The sequence below is a fragment of the Python bivittatus genome, unplaced genomic scaffold (assembly GCF_059951505.1).
Source record: "Python bivittatus isolate LINGU-HERP-01145 unplaced genomic scaffold, Pbiv_v1 ctg000020_np1212, whole genome shotgun sequence".
NCBI lineage: Eukaryota > Metazoa > Chordata > Lepidosauria > Squamata > Pythonidae > Python > Python bivittatus.
Window position 1 is genome coordinate 68,490,374 of NW_028277030.1, and position 23,786 is coordinate 68,514,159.

General features: G+C 36.5%; 1 protein-coding gene across 3 annotated transcripts in view; it reads left to right on the plus strand.

Moving 5' to 3' along the window:
* L3MBTL3 (L3MBTL histone methyl-lysine binding protein 3) overlaps positions 1 to 23,786 on the plus strand; it is a 77,837-nt gene that overhangs the window by 24,922 nt on the left and 29,129 nt on the right. For all 3 annotated transcript variants that reach the window (XM_088140737.1, XM_007437397.3, XM_088140732.1), the window contains exons 4-16: positions 367 to 526; positions 1,958 to 2,087; positions 2,945 to 3,029; positions 3,912 to 4,003; positions 7,665 to 7,769; positions 8,472 to 8,607; positions 12,482 to 12,573; positions 13,818 to 13,969; positions 16,008 to 16,084; positions 18,065 to 18,150; positions 20,953 to 21,063; positions 22,686 to 22,800; positions 23,296 to 23,398. In XM_088140737.1, the coding sequence (XP_087996863.1) occupies positions 367 to 526; positions 1,958 to 2,087; positions 2,945 to 3,029; positions 3,912 to 4,003; positions 7,665 to 7,769; positions 8,472 to 8,607; positions 12,482 to 12,573; positions 13,818 to 13,969; positions 16,008 to 16,084; positions 18,065 to 18,150; positions 20,953 to 21,063; positions 22,686 to 22,800; positions 23,296 to 23,398 (1,444 nt within the window). The remainder of the gene's footprint in view (positions 1 to 366; positions 527 to 1,957; positions 2,088 to 2,944; positions 3,030 to 3,911; positions 4,004 to 7,664; positions 7,770 to 8,471; positions 8,608 to 12,481; positions 12,574 to 13,817; positions 13,970 to 16,007; positions 16,085 to 18,064; positions 18,151 to 20,952; positions 21,064 to 22,685; positions 22,801 to 23,295; positions 23,399 to 23,786) is intronic.

Here is a 23,786-nt window from a genome sequence, read left to right on the forward strand (position 1 = left end):
GACTCAAAAAGGTGCTTTGGAGCATGCAAGTTGTAACGCATAAGCCAAATGTGTCTTTTCTATGGGTTGTTCTGCAGCTGCGAAAGCAGCCACACAATCCTTTAATGCTTTAAGGCAGTTTCTCAACCTTGGCCACTTTAAGATGGGTGGACTTCAACTCCCAGAATTCCCCAGGGAATTCTGGGAATTGAAGTCCACCCATCTTAAAGTGGCCAAGGTTGAGAAATACTGCTTTAAGGAATGGCAGACATGTGCTATGTGTTTCCCAGCTGAAAGTCTTGGACATTTTGCTTGACAAAGTTTATAAATATCTTTTTTCACCTGTACATAATCCTGAGAATTCGCTGCTCTCTTTCTTCCGTGTAGCATTCTCAGAAAAAACAGAAGTACCACCAAAATTGAAGGAAACTGCCAAGGCAGACGGGCTTCATTTCTGTGAAAATTGTTTTCAGTCTGGAACATCAGTGGAGTTGGTAGCTGGAGAAAGGACTTGCAGCCAAAAATGTGCCCATCTGTTTAAAAACAAGTAAGAGTTAACATAATACATGCAACACAGCCTCATGGCAAGTACACATTCTGTTGTCGCCTAAGGGAACTTTGGGATAAAAATACTTGCTGAACTGTCAATTGACTTAAAAAAAATTACAATCTATGTTGCCTTATTGTTGCTAATTACTGCTGTTTTTTTCCAAAGCGAAGGAGAAAAAGGTAGTACAGGAATATTAAGCCCTACCACCCCCGCCCCCCGCCTTTAAGACATTCCAGGTCAAGAGCACTGACGATCTCCCAAGAATTCAACCATTTTGTGGGGGTTGTCCTGCAGATTTATTTATTAAAAATGCTTCTATGTCACTTCAGCAATGCCACTGGGAGATATTATAGATAGCGTAGTGCTTTTGATGCCGCATTACTGACCCCTGTTCAGTTAGGTAAAACGAGGCAGATGCGTTCTGCAATTATTTAAATAAATTTATAAATAAAAGAATTCCCAGGAGCTTGAAACAGAATTGACAGTTTACATCTCAGGGAAGCCATATTTTTCCTCAGTAATTACCACTGTTTGTTTGTGAACCGTAATATATATTCTGCCAGAACAGTCATATGCTTGATTGCCCTTCAGTATAACTCGTAGCTAAGTGTCAATAGGATGCTGCCTTCCAGTGCAATCTTACACATATTAGGGCAGCCAGATTCTTTGAAAGAGGTGCTTTGCAGAGAACCGGAGCGTGATTAGATATCCAGAAGCAGTCTTAAAAGCAGCTGAAGTAAGCCTGGGGAAAAAAAATGGCTGTGAAAGAGAGGTGCTTCATTCACATTCCTGTGTGCTACAAAGCACTTTTGAAGAATTTGAACAGTTCTGATGCATATTTATTAAGAAATAAAGCCCCCTACGTTTGACTTCTAGTTAAAGTTGCAGCATCAGTATATCCTAATAGAATTTTGCTTAGTATATGAGCCTCGTGATCGAAAAGTGTGCATTATTCACTCTGATTTTATAAAGGTTCTATTTAGATGCAGTCCAGCATATTGGAATTTACAGCAGCAAATTCATGTGTGCATTTGTTTAGGACCAGGCATTAATTTCCAAATGGAAAGAATGTATACGTTCTGTTATCTTCTCTGTCAGTAATAATGTAGTTCAGTTCATCGCTAATATGAATAGTTACTATTGCATACTTGCTTTTACTGTGTTCATCTGAGTCATTTGTTTTACTGGGATTGTACTCATTCTTACTTAATAATCTCTTCAGTCTTTCAATGGATTTCAGTGTTTCTATTATTCCACTTGACAGCATTCAAATTTGCCAGTTACTCCTTTCCTTTAAGATGCCCTGAAATTCAAAAGTGTCTGCTTTGGTGAGAAACAGGAAAGGAAAGCTTTGAAAGATGCAAAGCCTGTTTTGTGAATCATAACTTCTTCCTTGCAGTAATTAATGTAATGTAATTCTCATTCTAGGGAATCAAAGGAGGAAAAAGACATGTCAGAATTTAGTGATGAAGACTATTCTAAGGGCACTCAAAAAAGAAAAAGCAAATTGTCGTGCAAAGCAGAGGGTATTGAAGACAAAGATAAAGACAAGGAAACAGTTAGTATTCCTCAGCTGATATCTGGTTTAATCTGATAGTTCCAGATTAAACCATTTCTTGTAGTTTTAATACTATTCCGTAGTCCCTGTATGTAAAACCTGTGCACTTTTAAGCCTGTTGCAGATCATAAATTGCTCGTAAATTGAGCAAACTATAAATGGAATGCTATATTTTAATTTTAATTTAATTGATTACCCCAATCTCATGAGATTACTAAACCATGTGAGATTTCAGCAGTCTCAAACCACTCCCCCCAGATCTTATGAGCTTGATGTTTTTATTTGAAACCTCACAAGATGTAAGAACATTGAAATCTTGTAATATTCAACGATATCATTCCAGTCATTGGATTGACAGACCAACAGATAATCATTTAATTTTGCCATTGAGAAGCATTGTGAATCCTTATCCTAGTGCATGTTGGAGGTAGGCTGGAGTTAAAGGAATACCATAACTCTTCTGATCTGTTGCATTTATTTTCATGAAGATAGAATGCGAGAATAGTAAGCCGTACCTCAGCTCTTCAGTGTAGTCATATTCTTACAGATTCTTACAGACAGCATGTGTGTCGAGAGAATACCTTAGGAAAATCCTACATTATAGTACGCTGCAATATTGCAGCTCAAAGTTGAATTTTATTCGTACATCTGGTTTCAGTGTACTTAAGTTGCTCATCATACCATCTTCCTAGCTTAATCAAACACCACTCAGCAAGCTGAAACTTCATCTTCCATTGATTTTCCCATGGATTAGAGTCATATTTAAGTATTCAAGATACTGTCAGAACAGGAACTTCTGTTTTTAAGAATTCTAAATGATAATTATGCCAGCTGCAATACTTAATTTTGCAATTTAGGAAGAGAACGCTGAAGGAAGAATACTGAGAGTATCTCAGAGAGCCACGCGGAAAAGAAAACGAGAGGTTGCAATTCTAAAACAAAGTAAGTTGATATATCATGCTTTAGCAGTATAAAGATTTTCTTCAGTTCCTAAAAAGCTTAAAGTATGTATTGGGGATTAATGGATTGACTGCCACTAACTGTACAATCAGACGTGAACAATCACATTATATGAGCATGTGAATTTTGCATATTTAGACTGTTTGCAAATATCTCCTGGGCGTTGATCCTTCATAACACCACAGGTGGAGATTCTCACTGTATGTTTGGTCCATAGAAGAGCCATAGCTGTTCCCTGTGGAACATCATTCCCCCCGATGTGAGGTTGGCCCCAACCCAGTTGGCCTTCCAGAAGGCCCTTAAAACATAGCTTTTTCAACTAGCTTGGGGATACCATAGTAGAGTGGAGCCTGTTAGATGGTTATATGAAGGTTAATGGAATGCACTCTCTGTTTATTTTTCTCTCATTTTGCTTTTTTATTTGTTTTTAATCTTGTTTTTATTTTAACTTAAATTGGTTGTTTTTACTTGGTTTTTATACATTCTTGATTATTTTTATGTACGCCACCCAGAGTCACTAAGTGAGATCAGAGACTATCTATCTGTCTATCTCTGCTCTGTTAATCAACAGCAAGCTGTTACAATGCTATTCACACAAATATAGTAACACTGAGTTACTAGATCTGAAATATATGGGATGATATTACCATATTTACCTAATAATAATACAAGATTTTTCCCAAAAAAGATCATTATCTGTGAATGGAGCAATGAAGAGGATCATCCTACACTTGCTGATAAGAATACTTTCAATAGTTTGAAAGCAAAAAATAGTTATCTGAGTGCAGATAATAGCTTACACATGTCATTTGTGACTAGGTTTTATTTTCTAATGTCTTTGAATGCTTTCATTTCTAATTTCAGCTTTAATGTCAAAGGGAAAGAAAGCATGGAGTTGGTCTTCTTATTTGGAAGAAGAAAAGGCTATAGCAGCACCTCCTAAGATTTTTAAAGAGGTATGCTATCCTGTAAAACCCTATCAGATTGATTTGAGGAATATGTATTTTGCTAGATAATTGTGTAAATAAAGGTGAACCTAAAATTTTGACATGGCTGATATGGTTATCTTAGTTCCCTTGCTTATGAAAGGTAGTTCACAGGTGATGCTATGTTTTACACTGTACATAGTAACTGATGAAGATGAGATCTGTCATAGACACCTGCATAAAAGTGGGCCTTTTCAGTGGTGACAACATAGTTCTGGAGCGCCCTTCTAGTTGGATGGTGTTTAGCCCGTCCAAGCATTTTTGAACAGCAGCTGAAAACCTGTTTTTCCCAGCAGGCGTTTAATGTTGATGTTGATTGAGCTAATCATGCTGCTGCCTCAGTTTTTAAACTCTGTTATGCATAAAGTTTAAATTGCTGCTTTATACTTCCATATACTATTAAATTGACTGATGTATTTGTTTCTGTAGGCTACTAAGTGCACAGTTCCCAAACATTATTGTAAGAAGTCATTGGTATTATTATTGCTTGCAGTCTGAAGTGTGAGACCTAGATGTATGCATTTTGGGTTTGTTTTCGGTTTGTATGATAGTGAAGATCAAGTTTTCAACCTGTTCTTTCCACCCCAAATTCTGGGATAAGTTGGGTATCTCCATTTGGAATATATTGTCTCTTTTGGTGATGGGTTTTTTTGTTCCCCCATTATGTTTATTCTCTTTTGCTTTATTTTAGCTATTGTGCTTCTTTTTTTAAAAAAAAATCATATGCAGCCCAGAGTCACTGATGGTGGGGGGGGGAGCTTATAAATATAAATTATAAATAAATATTGGAGCACATGGTAAGAACAACTCTGAATAGAACAGAAGCCTTTCAATAGTTGTAACAGTTAGATAATAGTTAATGGCTTTTAAATTGCAATTATCCAGAATATTTTTGTGTAAACTAAGGAAATAAGTATTGTGTCAGAGAAACAATAAAGCATAAAATCTCATAATTTCACAGGCAGTTAAAGCATTCTAGATTATATCATTTTGGTATACAAAAATAATACTGTTTACATCAACATTCCTTTGCCTCCTTTTTCACACTGCATCTATTCTTGGTATTCTTCTAATGCATATATGGATGCACTAGATTAGACTATTATACAGTACAATTATGGTGCTGTGATAATAGTCCTAATGCAGCAAATTTAATAAGGGTTACAGGAAAAAACTGTATAATAATGATCTGGTCAAGATGTTATCTGGTGATACAGTTCTATACACAGTTCAAGTTGAGTACACGTGGATCTGTGTATTTTGACCCGATCACTAGCAACTTTGGAGGGAAGCTCCAACTGTACATTAATAATTTTATGGCAGTAATCCTAATTAACCACAGTTAATGTTAGAAATAACAGCCATTAAAATAGACAAAAACGAGTGGTGAGACTTGGGTTCCTAGGAGGAAAGGATTAACAGAAAGTTGTGTATAATCCTGTGGCACCTCCCCTGCCCCCCCCCCACACACACATACACACATTGTTTCTTAATTGTGATTTCTTTTGATGGGGTCACACTACCCCAGACAGACCTGGTACGTAAACTGGGGGTCCTTCTAGACTCACGACTCCTGTTCAAAGAGCAGATGGCAGTTGTGGCTAGGAAGGCCTTTGCGCAGCCTCATGCTGTGCGTCAGCTACACCCCTCCCTCGATCGAGAGGCTCTCTGCACAATCACTCATGCCCTGGTCACCTTCCGGCTGGATTATTGCAATGCGCTTTACATGGGGCTACCCTTGAAGAGTATTTGGAAGCCACAGCTGGCACAGAATGCAGTGGTGCAGACAGTTCTGAATGCCCCCAGGGGGCCCATATAACACCTCTGTTACACGAGCTGCATTGGTTGCCAGTTTGCTTCCGGGTCCAATTCAAGGTGCTGGTCATCACCTTTAAAGCCCTTCATGGCACAGGACCAAGTTATCTGAGGAGGTGTCTCGCCCCCGTTATATCAGCCCACCCATCTTGGTCCAGCAGAAGGAGCATGTCGCAGACCCCACCAGTCAAGGAATTTTGACTGGTGGGATCTAGGAAGAGGGCCTTTTCTGCCGTGGCCCCCGCTCTGTGGAACAACTTACCACCCAAGGTGCAATTGCCACCACTCTCATGGCCTTCAGGAAGAGTGTGAAATCTTGGCTATGCCAGATGGCCTGGGGGCCAGATGGGGGCTCAGGCCAGTGGAAGTAGCTTGTGGGGTAATTGATTATACCCCCGTCATCTTGAATATTTTTAGGTTTTTTATGTATAGGGTTTGTTTTATATAGCCTGACTTTTTAATTAATGAATGTGGGTATTTATTTTTTTAACTGTTTTTGCATTTTACACTAATTGTGAGCTGCCCAGAGTCACCTCTGGGGGAGATGGGCAGCATACAAATTTAATAAATAAATAAATAAATTTCTTTTGCCTGGACTATTGATTTGTTTTGCTTTATGTCAGTTCTAAAGAGTGAAACAATATGCCTATTGGAAACTTGTAAATCAATTCATTCCTTCTTTTACACTTTCTAGTACAAGTAGTAATGCAAAATCCTGTTTGTAACATTATTCTTTAAAAAGATATATAGATAATCTATTTTTGCATGTTTATATCTTCATGGCATAACATGAAAAAAATCATTGTACAAGGAGCAGATCTTTTGCACAAATCAGCATTTATTTAACTTCATATAAGAAATTATTCAAAACCTTGCTATTAAAATTAATTTTAGCACTGTGATAGAAAAACACCCAATAAATACCAACCACTGGAGAGGATCCAAATGGTCATTTATTTTTCAAAACTAGCAGGATATAGTAAGTCAGTGGTTTCTTGTACCCAGGTGAGCCAAGGGCAAGAACCACTATGTTACATAGGTCTTATAGAGAATGCTGATCAAGGACAGTTTGATAATGTGTATATGTTAATAGGAGACTCCAATAGAGAGAATTGTTTTCCAACTGATAAGGAAACATGATAATAGAAAGGAAGACATGAGTATCCTTTATGGTGTGAAAACATTACAGACACATTCTTTGAAAGGCAGCTTACTTATATATATGACTTATACCAAGTCTCTAATTGTTATTCCAACAAGCAATTCTTGTGCTTTGCTGCAAAGAGAGATAAGGAAGCACAGCTATACACATCCTTGTATTTACTATCTCTGCTTAAGGCACAATCTCTAAAATCAATTAGAAACTAAAACACATAACTGGCATGGTAAAGAAAAAGCCATTCTTAAGGGTTACGCAAAGACATATATGAAATACCGTGTTGTACGATGAAGCATTTGATGACATAATTACTTAACCTGAGTTCAGAATACAACTCTGCAGAGCAGGAATGTAAAAGATGAGAGAGGAATTACACAGAGCCACTGATCTGGAAATATTACTTAATATTTAAGAAAAAACATAGTGTACTTTGTGTTGAAGATTTTGATCTTATAATTTATGCCCATATAGTTTTTCTTGATAATTGGAGGTGGGAAAAAAGTCTCACTGGCTGGCATCAGTATGGAAGACCTGTATTTTTTTTCTTTTTTCTTTTTTTTTTTTTTTTGAAAGGAAGACAATAAGATCCTTACATACCCATCTTGGAGTATTTTAGAAATGCTTATGTTGAAATAAAACTTGACATTTTACTTCTAGTATCAGTCGTTCCCATACAACAAAAATGGATTCAAAGTTGGAATGAAACTAGAAGGAGTAGATCCTGAGCATCAGTCAATGTATTGTGTGCTTACTGTAGCAGAGGTGAGTGCCAGAATGGTAAAACAAGAACCTTGATTTTAAGAATTTCATCTACCTACCTAGTTATGTTAAAAAAAAAAAACCTGCAGGCAATAAGAAAATAATCCCATCAAATTATTTAGTACCAGGTAGCGATCATAGAATTATAGATAAGAAAATAAGAGCTTTGTTGGACCAAACCAAACCCTCTGTGTAGTCCAACATCATGTTTCCCACAATGGGCAACTGTTTGTTTGAGATCTGTATGTCCCTATAAGGATAATGATTTTATCACTATTGCTTTTCCTAGATACTTTCAAAGTCATACTTCCTTTAATCCTGGCAGTTCTGTAAAGCCACATCCTCTTTTAATTTATCTAAATTTCTAAATTCATCTAAGCTGCATCTTTTACTATGTATTGTGTGATTCAGCTTCATTGATTAGCCCTAGGTTCTAATATTACAAGAAATACATAAAATGTTCCCTTGGATTATAGCTGGAAAGAAATATTGGACTTTTATTTATAAACCATATATATGTTCAGTGAATCTTGATGAATGTGCGATATGTTTGCACTACTGCATTGAATGATTGCACAATCTAAAGTTTTGTTTGAGAATTCTTCATTCTGAACATACTTGTACCACTGTTCAATAAGTGACTCTGTGGTCTATAAGTAGATACACTTTTACTCACTTGTATATTTTTGTATATTATGATTTTAGATTTGTGGCTACAGAATTAGACTTCATTTTGATGAATACCCAGAGTGTTATGATTTTTGGCTGAATGCTGATTCTTCAGATATTCACCCTGTTGGGTGGTGTGAGAAAACTGGGCATAAACTTCATCCGCCAAAAGGTACTATGTTATCCATAAACAATGTATGAGCAATTTTTTTTTCCTTTGTACTATTTTGAGACAGCAAAGTTACACTCTTATGGTAAGAGACTTGGGAGTCCACAAGTAAAATTATATACTGGCTATGGTAAAAAAAAGTAATATATATTTTCTTTCCTTTGTTACTTTATAGAATATAAGCGAATCCCCAAACATTTGAATTCCAGGGTCTGAAGATACCTATTTTTTATGTTCAAAGGCAGAAATTATACTTTGACCAATGCATTAATGATTGGACAGATGACAAATGAATCACATAGCGCCCTCAAAAGGAAGCCTTATAAATGAAGTTTTTAATAACTTTTTAACAGTTTAAAATTAGGATGTGATGCTTGATTAGGATATGAGCGGTTTCAAAAAGGTATAAACCTAAATAATTATTTTTCTCCTTATTTAAACAGGAAGGAAGGAAATAATACATGGTTGAAAGCATTGTATCTTCATCATTGTCAATGTGCATCAGATATGTGCCTGCACTCAACCTTTTTTCAGGAACCTGAAAGAGATTTTTGGAGAAAATCTGCACTATTGCACATGCTCACAGGCAAAATTCTTGCTTTCTCCTCAGTTCCTTTTCAACTACGCTCTTATAGCAGTCTCAGCTCAAGGATTTTTCTTTGAAATCTTGTGTGGAGCTTAACTGAGAATCATCCTTACATTCTTTTGTTTCTTTTTATAAACACTTGATTTTTACTTCATTGTTTGGATTTTAAAAAACCAGGAAAAAAAATACACTGGGAAGATTGAAGAGATAGCTCTAGCCTCAGGCCTTTTTTTTTTTTTTTTAACCATGCCTATACCTTTTACAGCTCCCTTTGTAAATGCTTGATGGTGTCAGAATTGGCTAACCCGCCATGTTACATTTGCTCTTTACATCTGAGAGCTCTTCTCTAAGAGAAGGCTTAGATGGTTATAGTACCACCTGCATCCCTGTTACTGCCTTGAATTCAATTTCCAGCTGTTCTAAGCTACTGCCAGCAATGACGTAACCATCAGAGGCATCTTCTATACCAATAAAAATATTACTATCAACCTCTCAGGAGATTCAACATTTACCAGAAAGAGTCTGTCCACCTATGCTTAGGCAATCCATAGGTGCTTCTACAGCAGAGGATAAGAAGATAAGAAAAGGACACCAGGACAGAAAGAATTTCTGCTCAGAAAAATAAAAGAAATGTGTTGAGATCATCTTTGTCAATGTCTTCTGCTGTTGTTGGGTCCATAGTGCCCCAATTAATTAGATCAGTGTATCCCTTGTCTTACAGTACTGCTGCCTCCTCCTCTGTAATCTTCCTGATCCCAAGGGTCTCTGACTAACCTTAAAAGATAGAATAAGGGACTTCTCTGTGTTACGTGGAGTGGAATTTTCTGATCAGAGGACAGCTGGTCAGATTCAGGGGAACTTTTATCACATTTATTCCTTTTTCCTTCTCTGAGTCAAACTCACATTCCATCACAGATCTGTAAGAACTGATCAAAATAGTGTCTGGTTATGTCACCAGGTTAATGATTTTTCCCTTGTAAATACTTACGTGTTTCCCAGCCATCATAACAATTGGTAGAAGGAGTACTTGCAATGAATCAATGCTCTTCAAACCAAAGAGGAAAGACTTTTATTTTCAATACTACACCATGTTGAGAAAGATGGAGCAGTATGTTCTATTTTGGATCTTCCACTAATGAACAATTGCATCCAGTTCAGAAATTCCAGATAGTGGTTCTACAGAATATCTTGGCATTATTCCACTGGCAGGACTGTTTCATTTCCATAGATCTCAAAGATGTGATGTACAACCTCAGTCAGGGATTCACCTTCTCACCATCATTTCCCTCCCAAATGGTTATCACAAATGCATCAATGAACTGTGACATCATACTATTTTGGGCCACTGAATTGCCAAGAGTCACCATATCAGCTGCCTAGATTTCTTCGCCATTCTGAATTCCTTCTAAGCTTTTGAAACCATTCTTTGGAACCAGGTCTTACAGGTTGCATCCAAGAATATCATTATGGTGTATTATATCAACAAGCAAAGGAATATTGCTTTGCAATTTACTTTGCTTTGCTAACACTTCTTTCCTTTTGTGATTCATGTCATGGATATATTCTCACTATCTTGGTAGATCACAAGACTCATGAATGAATGCTTTACCCTTCTATGGCTCTCTTCATTTTTAGCACCTAATGCTAACTTTGATAGCAATTCTGTTTTCTTGCATCACCGCATGAGACATGTTCTGAGGTATATTGCTAATATTGATGTAATCTCCTCTTCCTGTTTGGTATTTTTTTCATTTTAACAGACAAAATGTGGGTATGCGCACGTGTGTGTATGTGTGTGCATATAAAACACATGCATATATACATACATTGCCATTTTTGGTGGCAATCATCTCTACTCTTTGTATAGATCCTCCCTATGTTTCCATCTCAAGAAGGTAGTCCTGCTTATGGAGTTTATGAAGTCACCATATTAGAGCCGTCTCAATTGCAGGTTTATTTCAAAGGCTTTCCCTTTCAGATCTCTTTAAAGTGGTCATATGGCCTAGCATACCCATTTTAGTTAAACAAAATTAACTGTATGTTTGGGCTCAAGCAGATCCATGATATTGCAGGGTGATATTATTAACCATCCTGGTTTGTGAGTGAGACATTGGCACCAGTCCAAGTAAGCTTGTTGCTCATCTACAGTTGCTTACCTGTAAACTGAGGTCCCTAAGAGGAGTCATCTCTGCATTCACAGCGTCCTTGAATCATCCCTTCTGCAGGCGCTTACACTCATGGATATTCCTAAGTCCAGTACTGGAAGGGAATACAGAAGTCTTTGCCTACAGATGTGCAGATTTCCACCAACAATTTTATAGCTGTAGAAGGTTCTAGAGGAGGCTGCAGCATAAGCATAGAACTCATATGACCACTCAAAAAACCACAGTCACAGATGAGCAATTGGTTCTTTGTAAATCACCTCCACTGGGTTGCAAGTAATATCCAAAGAAGGCTTCAAGATATCATGGATTTAATTGAGGAAAATAAACATATTAGATGCAACGCCAACTTGGTGAGAGGGCAACTCCAACTTTGAATATACTTGGTCCATATTTCCGTACTGGCAGAAGGCACTTCTTTGCTTTTCTCAATACAGAACAGAGGTGTCTTCTCTAGGACAGACCACAAAATCAAAACCAGAAAAATAGAGGGGAGCTTGATAACAGTGTACCACATGGATATTTTGTTACTGATCTTTTAAAAAGTTTTGGATATCATAGGTTAATACACATATAATGCTTAAGCCGTGCTTTGACACTATTTATTCAACCTTGCACTAATTCAGAATTCTTTTCTTGGCACACCTTTTTCATCTCTTCTGCCTTTGTGGAAATAGTTACAATAAAATCATCAAATATAGTTCATATTGTACCTTTATACCAGGATTGCAGATCCTTGCTAATTTTGCTTCATAAAATGATAAAATAATAGACTTGTTAGTTACAAGAAGTAGGCAGACTTCCAGAGTGTGTTATCTGCAAATACTGCATTTGTACCTCACCTCTGTTAGAAAAGAGATCCTTGTGACTTCTGAAGACAAGCTGGTGCTTTCCTGTATTTTCAGAAGAAAAGCTAATACGGGCTGGTCTTGTTTTCTAAATTAGTATAGTGCCTAGAATTACCTTCTCAAGGGGCTTTTAAAAGTTAATTTTTTTCCCGTTTGTTCCTGCAATGGACAGTTTGTCAGCTGCTGCATGGTGATACTAACAAAAATCGCTGCAATTAAAATAAGTGCATGTCAAATTAAAAGAAGGCTTTATTTGTTTTATTCTTCTTTGTGGTTTCCAGGATATAAGGAAGATGAATTTAATTGGCCTGCATATCTGAAGAAATGTAAAGCTCAGGCTGCTCCTAAATCCTTGTTTGAAAATCAAAACACAGTAAGTTTTTTTCTTATATTTATTTCTGTGCTCACATTAACGTTTGTGTAATATATTGATATGCCTAATCTATCTGAAAATGCAATGGTTTTTATCAGTGTCATAAATCAACTCCTTAAAACAAAGGAAGACGCTCTTAAACCTATTAATCATAGGATAAGGTCACATGGGCATATTATGGTAATACTTAAATATATCGTAAATTTGTACATGTATAGGATCTGTCTCTTTACTTACTTTTTAGTAGATTGTTTTGTATTTTCTATATCTTTTTTCTATGCATCTTGGATTTATGTTTATTTAGTTACTTGATAATGTTTGTTAAAAATAAAATAAAATAAAAACACAGAATAGTATTTTCCTATATGGGTAGAAAGAGGTAGCCATCAAATAAATTCTGCTTTGCATGGTTTTGGTAGAGATAAATTTCAGGTAAATTTAATAATTATTAATATAATAATTGAACTCAGATTTTCAAATCTGAGTATGAATTAATGTGACCTTGTAAAACTTACATCAAAGAAGTATCATCAAAGGTTTTTCCTGCATCCTTTTTTGAGGAGCTGACACAAACTATCTCACTTTTCGGTGTCCTTGTAAATTAAGTTTAAAGGTAGATGATATGGGGGATTACCAAATGGATGAGATGGAAACAAAAGAAGTGTGAATTCAAATTCATTTTGAAGTAAGCCAACTATTTGGTTTGGGAAAGATGAGTTTATCTTATTTCCAAGCCAATCTGATATAAGATGACAATACAGGCATCTGTAATACATGGTCACACACCTCACTGCCTTCACACAAGTCCTCATTTGACTAAGTGATTACATATTCAGCTTGGTATGGCATTTGGTAAATGGTCACCAGGATTTATTTTCTATATTGCCCTACCAAGGTGTGCAAATATATTCATTCCTTATCAGATGGAACTGTGTCATCATCCATTGCAAAACTATTAGGGAAGGACCCAGATTGCCAATAAAACGTAAGTTTTATTTCATAATAAACTAGAAAGGACAAAATTATTTTGAAAAGTCTGTGAAAGGTTACACAGTTTTAACACTCAGTATAATTTAGAACTCCTTTTTTAAAAAAAGTTCAAGATTATGCAAAGACAGAAGAATTTGAGGATGTATAGTTTATTATTCATCTGCAGTTTTATTGTTGTTTTATGCTGACTTGCTTTATGTGGTTAAGGAAAGAACTTCCTACTCAACCTTATTTTTAAACCTCTCTTTGATTAGACTGTGATCCCATCAGGGTTTCGAGTAGGAATGAAGCTTGAAGCAGTAGACAAAAAGAACCCAGCTTTCATATGTGTTGCCACAGTAACTGACATTGTGGACAATCGTTTCCTGGTTCATTTTGACAACTGGGATGAAAGCTATGACTACTGGTAGGACTGTTTTGATAATAGAATTTTAGAGATACTACCTTTTTTTCCTCTGACTGTCATGTATTGTAAATTTTGTATTTAATTAGGATGCTCAGGGTTGTTTTTTTTTAATTATTTGTCTTCTAGAATGATTTTATGTGTTACAGACCCCCTTAAAGAGGTGTAGGTATTGGTAGAACAGTGAGGAATAAGGGTGTAATAAATGTGAAAGTCAGAAGGAAAATAAACTGAAGAGCACAGAAAGGGGAAAAAAAGAAAATATAGGGTAAAAGACAGGAAAATATGGTCATGGGAAAGTTGCTGAAAACTTTTGTTTGGTCCTCCTTGTGTTAAGAATTGAATGTGGAAAGGCAGAAGCACACAAATAATGACGCTGGTGAGACTGACTCTACCTTTTTCTTGAGTGGGGCAGCCCCTCTGCTGTCTGCTGATGAAGCCTGCTGAATGGGCAGTATTGTCATGCCAAAAGCGTTGAGAGAGACGGGGCTGCTTGAACATGATATGTAGACAACAACTTAGAGTTGTTTCTGCTCCAATTCAAATGGTTTCCTTCTTCACCTCCACCTCCTGCACACCCCATTCAGTAGGAACCCTAGGAAATGCCTTTTCAGGAGACAGGGAACTGTGAGGAACCCCAACAATGATTACAGTGGAATAGAAACTAGGTTTGAATCACTTGCCAAGGGAGTTGCTTTGCTATGGATTTATCCCACGGATTGGCTTTGACTTATAAAAGGCCCACCTGGTACCTCATGGGTAGGTACAGTCTCAAAAGTCCTTAATATGACATTCTGATTGGCTCAATTCCCATAGCTGGAGAACTTTGAGATGCTGCCAGAGTAAAGCTTTGAAAGGACAAAGTCTATAAAGCTCATGTAAAACTACATTGTAATTCTAAGAATAGAACCAACCAGCCCATATTTTAAGATAAAACACAGCACCCTTAATGAAATGAGGACAGAAATAGAACCATTTTCAAGGGCCACTTAAAATCTAGCATAAACAAACATGCATTTTACTTTTAAGGCAACATCTCCCATGAGCCAGAGATAGGCAAAAAGAAAAACCCTTGTCAAGGTTTTACCTTTGGGAGACAAAGTGGATTACTAACACAGCCACTTCCTTTAACACAAAGCATGCAGGAGTTACAAGTTTCTCATCTGAACACAAGATGGGGCTATACGATGATATGTATATTATAAGATGGTTATCTTGTCTTATTAAATAGAAACCATATTTAGTTAGTTAATAGTTAGTTAGTTAGTTAGTTAGTTGATAATATTTATAAACTATCCCAATTTAAAAGAATCTGAACAGTAGCATGGGTAATCAAAAAAAAATGCAGGCAGAAATTCCATTGTGTTTTGTTTACTAATGCAGTAATAACTTTTTTTTAAAAAAAGCGAACTATTAAAACTAGCATTTTGTATATAGTTAACTGTTTTTAATGTATTTGTTTTTATGTTTCATTCTCTTCTTGCTGATATTTAGTAGTTAGTTATAGCTACCTGGGACACAACTTTTTTAGAACAAAGGCATCTAATGTAATACAATTTAAATATTCATTTTTCACATCTCTGTATACTCACATCTAAAAAAGATGTTTATGAGCACAAGAAATACAGTAACAAAATTCAATAACAATAAAATAACTATAAACTAGTTTTAAATAAAACTTGTAAATATTCATTGAAATAATCAGCTACGTTCAGTGATAATTTCTAAGCATCAATACAGGGCATTCTTTCTGGATTAGAAACTTTTAAGTACAATTTTGTTTGTTAGATTGTTCCAAGTCTTAAGCCAAATGTTTTTATTAACAAATGTGTCTTTCAGCTTTTCCTACATATGTTCAGACAATCTCCCTCTGAGAAAGCATTCCAGTAGCATATGGAGCTTATTCAGTGTCCCCATTTAACAGGCATTCCAGATGTTCATGTGTGCCCCACTGGCCTTGAACTGTAATAGAAGAAAATCTTAATTGCAATTAAAGTATTTATAGGAAGGATACACAATTAAAATAATGTTTTCCCTGCAGGTGTGAAGCAGCTAGTCCACATATTCATCCAGTTGGATGGTGTAAAGAACATAGAAAAACACTTGTAATTCCTCCAGGTGGGTATAAGATAGCACAGCTGAACATATTTATTACACTAGACTAAGATTTATAATGAGAAATTATTAGTCTGCCAAGAATTAAAAATATCTCAATTTAAGAGTGAGTTAGGTAAAAACAAATAAGAATTTATGATTGGACATTATGACTGGACAAGCTAGTTTCACATGCGTTTTGGATAATGTTTCAGTAGAAAGGAAAAGGTTTTAATTATATACAGAACATACATGAATGAGAAGTTCATATGAAAAAATGATAAATGAAAAAAGTGAAAAAGTTACCATGCAGTCACTAATAAGGAGAAATCAGCTGTGTAAATTATGAATATTTTATAGCTTTAAAGTTAGAACATGCAAATCTACTTATTGAACAACTTCACTTATTCTATAAATATTTAACCTGTAAGTGAATTAATTGTAGCTTCTCTGGAGCAAATTATAATATAGCCCACATATATCAGTGGTGTAATTCATTACCAAGTCACTTGGAAAAGTGATACTTTGAAAACTGTGACCTATTAACAGGAGGCATTTTATCAACACAGAAAACTGAAATGGACCTACTAGCATTAACAACTTTTCTCCCATAATAGCAGCTAATATAAAACTGCCCTTTGTATATGATGGAAATTTTGTTCAGTCATGTTTCACTAAGAAATTGCTTGAGCCTGTGAATATCTATATTTAAAAGTTACGTATGTTCATGCAGGTAGTCCTCACTTAGCAACCACAATTGGGACTGGCAACTCTGCTGTTAAGCGGCCCAGTCATAAAGTGAAATGTCATATGACCGCGCTGACTTACAACATCAGTTCTGCTACAGTCGCTAAGCGAATCACTCGTGGTTGTTAACTGCAACATCACATGACCGCAACTTGAAACTTCTGGCTGGCTTTCCAATTGACTTTGTGGGAAGCCAGCAGGGGAAGTTGCATATGGCAATTACGTGACCGCGGGTTGCTGTAACCATCATAAATGCATGCTGGTTGCCAAGCACCTGAATTGTAAGTCTCTATTTTCAGCACCACTGTAACTTCGAACAGTCACTGAACAAGCAGTTGGTTAGCAAGCACTACCTGTATTGTATGATCCAGTAAAGACAGAAGAGACTTGCTGTTCATTATGTTTTGTAATACTGGTTTCTGTTTGATGTTTTATAACTGGAGTGAATTGGATTATTTTGTCCATTCTACCTTTACATGAAGTCCCTCTGTTGCATGTTTTCCAAAGCTCTTTTTCATACTTTCTTACATAAAGGCCAATCATATATAGAAGGAAAAGTAGAGCTATGATGCTGAAATATGTCATGTACACTCAGTGTAGAAAGTAAAGAAGTATAGAGATATGGGTTTGAGAGCAGCTACTCAAAATATTCTTCCCGAGGTATGGCTTCTACTGAGAAAAAGGAAAATATACTCAAAAGCGTCTTATTTTGATATACTGTGCCTCAGAGGTAAATCTTGCTTTTACAGAAAACATTTGAGTAAATATAAGTGCTCTCAGCAACTTGTGTAAATTTGCTGCCCATCTGGTTATATTAACCCTTAGAGAGCTTGGTCAAAGAGCCAAGTAGGCCTTTAGATGCGAAAGATCCAGGGACAGCTTCTGAACCTTAGATGGTTTTAGGCTACCAGATCTAGAGGGCTTTGTTGTATCTCCTTGCTGCTATCTAGCGGTTGTCCCAAATTTTGCAGTCTAGATTTGATAGCCTTAGTTATTTCCATTAAAAAAAAAAAATCTTTGTACAATGCTATGCCGTGGGGAATAGATATTACTGAAGATATTACTGAAATGCAAGTCCCAGCATCCCTCAGCACTAGCAATGTTGTCTGAATCTGCTGGGAGCTGTGGATCAGCCCACTACAAGGCAGGGTGACATACTTTGTTCCTTCTTTTAACTGAATGAGCTCTGAAACACAGTGCCTTAAATACATCCAATGCATGATATATTAAAATCTTGTATCATTATTTATCAATTAGACTATCCCCATGGCAAACATTTTTCTTGGGAAAAATATTTGGAAGAAACCAGTTCTTTACCTGCACCTGCTAGGGCTTTTAAAGTGGTAAGAAACTTCTACTGTATTTTCATACTTATGCTGCTTATTATTTACCACCACTGTTGCTGCTGTGATCAATATTCATATCTACCCTTATGATCTTGTTGCTTTGAATTTAGATATACTTTCCCCATTTTTTATCTTGTGTAGACTTCAGCAGTAGTTGGCCTTCAGGCCATATCCAACGCCTTGACAATAGCTATTTGATCAGATTTGAATATCTAAAGTTTTATTCCTTTCCTTTTCATCCTTTAATGGCATCTCATGAAAAGACAGTTGAGGAATGCACTACCTAACATGGCTTATTTTCAGTGTGCCACTTTGCTTCCTGAACCAACATAAGAGAAAAAAAAGGACCTACTAACTACTAGATACATGGTTTACTTTATTTTTATTTATTTACTGGGCTTATAGGGCTTTTAATTGGGATTAAAAGCAATATAAATAAGCTTTTACCTAAAAAAATGTGTATTATAATTACATAAATGATAACATAAAACCGGGAGAAATACTCAGAAGAATAAATCCAGTTCTACCTTAGGAGGTATAGTTACAGTGAACCAGCCCACATGGCTTGATAGAACAGCCAAAATTTTCACTAATTTCCTGAAAGCCATGAGGGAGGGGCTATTTTGAAGTTGGGGGGATATTATTTGATGGGAAGAGGGCAGCAACTGAGAAGGCATGATTTCATGGCTCCTGAAGATGGCAGCCTCTGATAGAGGGGACACAATCTACTAGATCTTATCAGGCAGACAGATGTTACTAGAAGGTGATCCTGCAGAAACCCAAGCCTTGAACTATGTCGGGGTTTAAAGGTGACAAGTAGCACCTTGAATTGCAACTGGAGGCCAACCAGCAACCAGTGCAGCTCTCGGAGTAGAGGTGTTATGTGGGTGTCATGAAATGTACCCATAATTACTTGACCCACTGCATTTTGGACCAGTTGTAGCTTCCAAATGCTCTTCAAGGGCATGTACAGTGCATTGCAATAGTACAATTAAGAAGTCACTAAGGCATGAGTGACAGTGAGTAATACTCCCATTTCAAGAAAGGTCACACTGATGCACAAGATGAAGCTGTGCAAAAGCCCTCTTGGCCACAGCTGCCATCTCCTTTTCAAAAGTTCAAGAGGATCCCAAATTGTGAATCAGCTCTGTCTGTGGAAGTGTAGCCCCAGCTCTGTTTGTGGAATCCAATAATGGAGTTTCATTGGAATCAGTAGGCCTTTGAACCCAAAGCCGCTCTGTCTTAACCTGTTTCTCCCATATAGACCCAGATAGCCTCCAGGTACTTTAGCAGCTCTTAACAGCATCACTTATTCTCTCAAGGACCGAGATACAAAATTGAGTATTCAGTGTACCAATGAAACTTGGTCCCATGCCAACAGATGATCTCACCCAGTAATTTCAAGCAGATGTTAAATAGAAGCAAGGAGAGCATTGAGATCTGTGGCAGCCTACAATTGAAGGCTTAGAGCTCAGTGCCCCCCCCCCCCCAAACATCTTCAGGAAGGAGAAAAATAACTGCAAAACTGCCCCTACTCCCACCAATACTTAGAGATGGCTTAGAAGGATACTATGATTGATGGTACCAAAAGCTGCTGAGATATCAAGCAGAACCAGGAGAGTCACACTACCCCTAATTCCTTTCTTGCTTTATATCTTCAATAAGTGCGATCAATGCCATCGCCATGTTGAAACCTGAAATGAGTCCAAATAATCAGTTTTCTCCAGAGTTCTTGCAGCTGCAGCCCAACCACTTTTTCCACAGCCTTCCCCAAAAGGAGGTTGGAGTCAGGTCAGTAGTTATCCAGCAAGAGCAACAGCTTCTTGAGGAGGGGGCACACCACTGCATATTCAAAGAAGGGGATAATACTCCCTCTCTCAAGGATGCATTCAGCACCATCCCATCCCAACTCCCCATCACCTCCCTGGAGGCTTTCATCAGGACAGAGGTCCAAACTTAGGTGACAGAGCTGCTGCTGCAGAGAACCATACCTGTTTCCTCAGGATTCACAGGGTCAAACTCATCCCAGATAAACCATCCCAAGGTTGATTATCTGAAGGTAAAGTTCTAATACGTTTAATGGGTGAGACCAAAGGCTGTATAAGTCAGGATGGACAGTTATCTATTGACAATTATCAAGCTCTGGATTTCTTGATTCAGATCAGAAACTTGGATTAGATGGCTAACGGGCTTCCTCCAACTATATGGTTGGGTTCATATTTCATGCATTAACCATGGTTTGTCAAATAAGCCACATTGGCCATATTCACATAGCACACTAAGCCATACCAAAGTTAGTCTTAGCACTTTACCCAAATCTGATCCAGAACCAAGGTTATCTTGAAGACAAAATGCCTGTGTTTGATAGTTGAGTTTTATTTGTTTTCAGTATGTAATAGTATATTGTCAATTTAGTTACTATCATCGGTTTGCATGTTAAAATAATTTTGTTGCAGTTTGGATCTGCCAAGGCAAACATGAGTTTGTCTTTCTTCTCTGTCTCCAAATCTTATCCAGGTATTTGAACAAAGTTTAAGGTTTTTAAAAAATGATTTAATTAAATAAGTATAAAGACTATCTTATGGGGGGAAAAAATCAAACATTCCTCATAATCCCTGAGAATAGTTGTAACAGAATATAAAAACGTGTTTCATTTTTTTAAATTGGTGATATTATTATTGCTATATTGTTATATTATTTTTTCTTTCTATAGTAAGCTACTTTGGTTAGCATTTTATAGAACATTGTGGTATAAATAATAGATGAAATTTAAACTGAAAATATTTTTCTCTTTTGTAGAAACTTTCTCATGGATTTCAGAAGAATATGAAACTTGAAGCTGTTGACAAGAGGAATCCTGGGCTTATCAGAGTAGCCACTGTGGTTGAATCAGATGATCATAGAATTAAAGTAATTTGCATTCTTTTTTTCAGCTCTTGACTTTTAAATGGGAACATCTATACTTTGCTGAACAATTATAAATGATAATACCTTATTACACACAGTACTCCTCTGGGTTCTCCATTCACTTCATTGAATAGGAGGAACATAACTTCATAAGTGCAGAAATGCCTCCATTCGATTAAAGTCTATAACAATTTGAGTTCCATGATTACATATGAAAGGCTTTTTTAAAAAAAATTGAGGTGGGTTGATCTCAGATATATACTCACCAGTTGTAACAGATAATGTATCTGGAGTATAGTGTGGTAAACTGCCTAAAGAGTACCAATATAAGGTCTTGTTTCAGTTCTGTTTAATAGAATTTTAGTGGACCTTCAATCAAAATTGATCTTTAATTTCATAGGCCTCCGTACTGTGGGCAATTTTTTTGCAATGAAGAGTTGCATATAAAAGTAAGCAGCATATCAGGGGATTGTAAGCTGAGAGTGGACATGTGCTGTCATACATACACAGACACCCCATAAATTTGACACTAGATCTCCTGTAAACACATATTCAAGAAAAAACATTCACTTTCCTTCTGTCTTTCTCAGTTTGCAAGGATTGTGAAGTTTGCATCTTGTGGAGACTCCATGTTGTACTTCCCTCCTAATTACATTGCTAATTTGTGCTGTCCCTAGTTGAAGAAAGAATCAACTGTTTTCAGTATTAATCCAAATGAAGATTGCACCAGCTGTTTCCACTGTAATACTAAAGTGAAGGAAGTTACACACTAGTTTGAGAAAAGAAGAGGTGGTAAATTAGCCATGGTTTGTGATTTCAGACCTGCAAAGTCAGTCATCACCATATGATTTATATCTCTCTGATAACCAGAATTTGATTTCGTGGGGTATATTTACTTAGTTCATAATTACAGTATAACAGCTGCACAATGATTAGAATAAAGAGCTTTTAGGATCTAAACATTTGATGCTTTACTTTGAGATACTTTGAGTACAATTTGCAATAATTCAGTTACGAGAAGTTATACAGTTTTCAGAATTATAGCTCAGGATGCATTCATTTGCAGTTTTAAATATACCATTTCATAGATTTAGTTTAGTTGTTCAGAACTTATTTAAGCAAATACGTTCACAGTAGGGTCTAACATACCTGAGACATACTGTATAATGCCAAACAGAACATATTAGAGTTCACTGTCCCTGTTTTTGCAGCATGCCTCAGACTAAAGCCATAGGCTGTATCAAGCATTTGGCAGGCTTCAGAAAAAATGGAATGAGCTGCATTTAGCATCGGGAGCCAACATCACATGAAGATTGAATTCAGGAGCATTTGTATATTCAAGAAACTTTAAACTCGTGCATGAAAATCTTAAAGTACTAGTTGGAATATAACTATGGAATTCTTTTCTTAGCAAAATAAATGTAAAGCCACCATAATTAGTACAAACTAGGGGCTGATAGGTACTTTTGTATCATTTATCACTTACAGTTCTTCATAAAGCCTCTAATACAAATAATAAAACAATAACCTACTGATGATTTTATAAGAAAAAGAAAGTAGTCTGAGAGACTACAAGGGAAAGATACTTTGCTTTAGTCTCAGTGTTCTGTATGTTTGTGTTTTAGATCCACTTTGATGGCTGGGATGGTATTTATGATTATTGGATTGATGCAGATAGCCCTGACATACATCCTGCAGGCTGGTGTGGAAAAACTGGACATCCTCTTCAGCCCCCTCTTAGTAAGATTGTAAAAATGTAAAAATACAATAAATATTTGCCAGCCTGTTTTCTTCTATGTCAGTAAAATAATGTGTGGCAGAGCCACGTTGGTTACTGTTGTAATAATTCATGGAGTAAATGCTTCAAGCTCTATGAAAACCAATGGATCCCCTGGGAAACACTGATGATCAAACCCTATTATAAGTATAATTGTGGGTTTTCTGATTTTCGAGAACACAAAACATATATGTATTTACTAACCCATGAAAAAAGTTACAGGTGGATTCCTTCAAAGTCATAGAAATCATTGTTTTGTCTATATTCATACAATTTGAGAAGGTAGTCAAATTCTTGCTGTGTAATTCAAATACTTTATCTTAACTTGGACTGTCTTTAAGCATTTAGAAAGGGATTATAGGGGCTCATTGTTTACGTTGTAGTGTGATTTGAGTAAATATGAGGCATATCTTCTATTCTTACTAATGTTGAAGTTGGTTTTTATGTTATTTGTCTAGGTCCACTGGAATTAGTAGAAGCTTTAGAACAAGGAGGGTGCCCTACAGCAGGCTGCAGGGGAGTTGGACACATAAAAAGAGCCAGGCATATGGGCCACCACAGGTATGTGTTATGAAGCACTGGTGCTTCAGTAGCTTAGTAGAGGTGCCCCATTACAATGTGCCATGAATTTGATTTAACTGCTGTCCATGAGACAAGATATCATTGCTAAGAAAAAGAGGTATCCATTTATTTAGATTGTCTTGGTGATCATTTTGAAACAACATACATTGCTGGTAGTTTTATTGGCATAACTTAGGTTTACCATGACATCATTGTAGCCAGAATATAGCACCTGATCAAGAGAGCACTCACAATTGAGCAATGATGTTTCAGCTTTTCATATATGATGTTCTGTAGTATGAGATTTCTACTTAACATTCAGTTAGGTATATTTGTCTGTGGAATATCGCCCTTATTTTGTGCAGAACTGTTAGTTGGTTCTTTGATG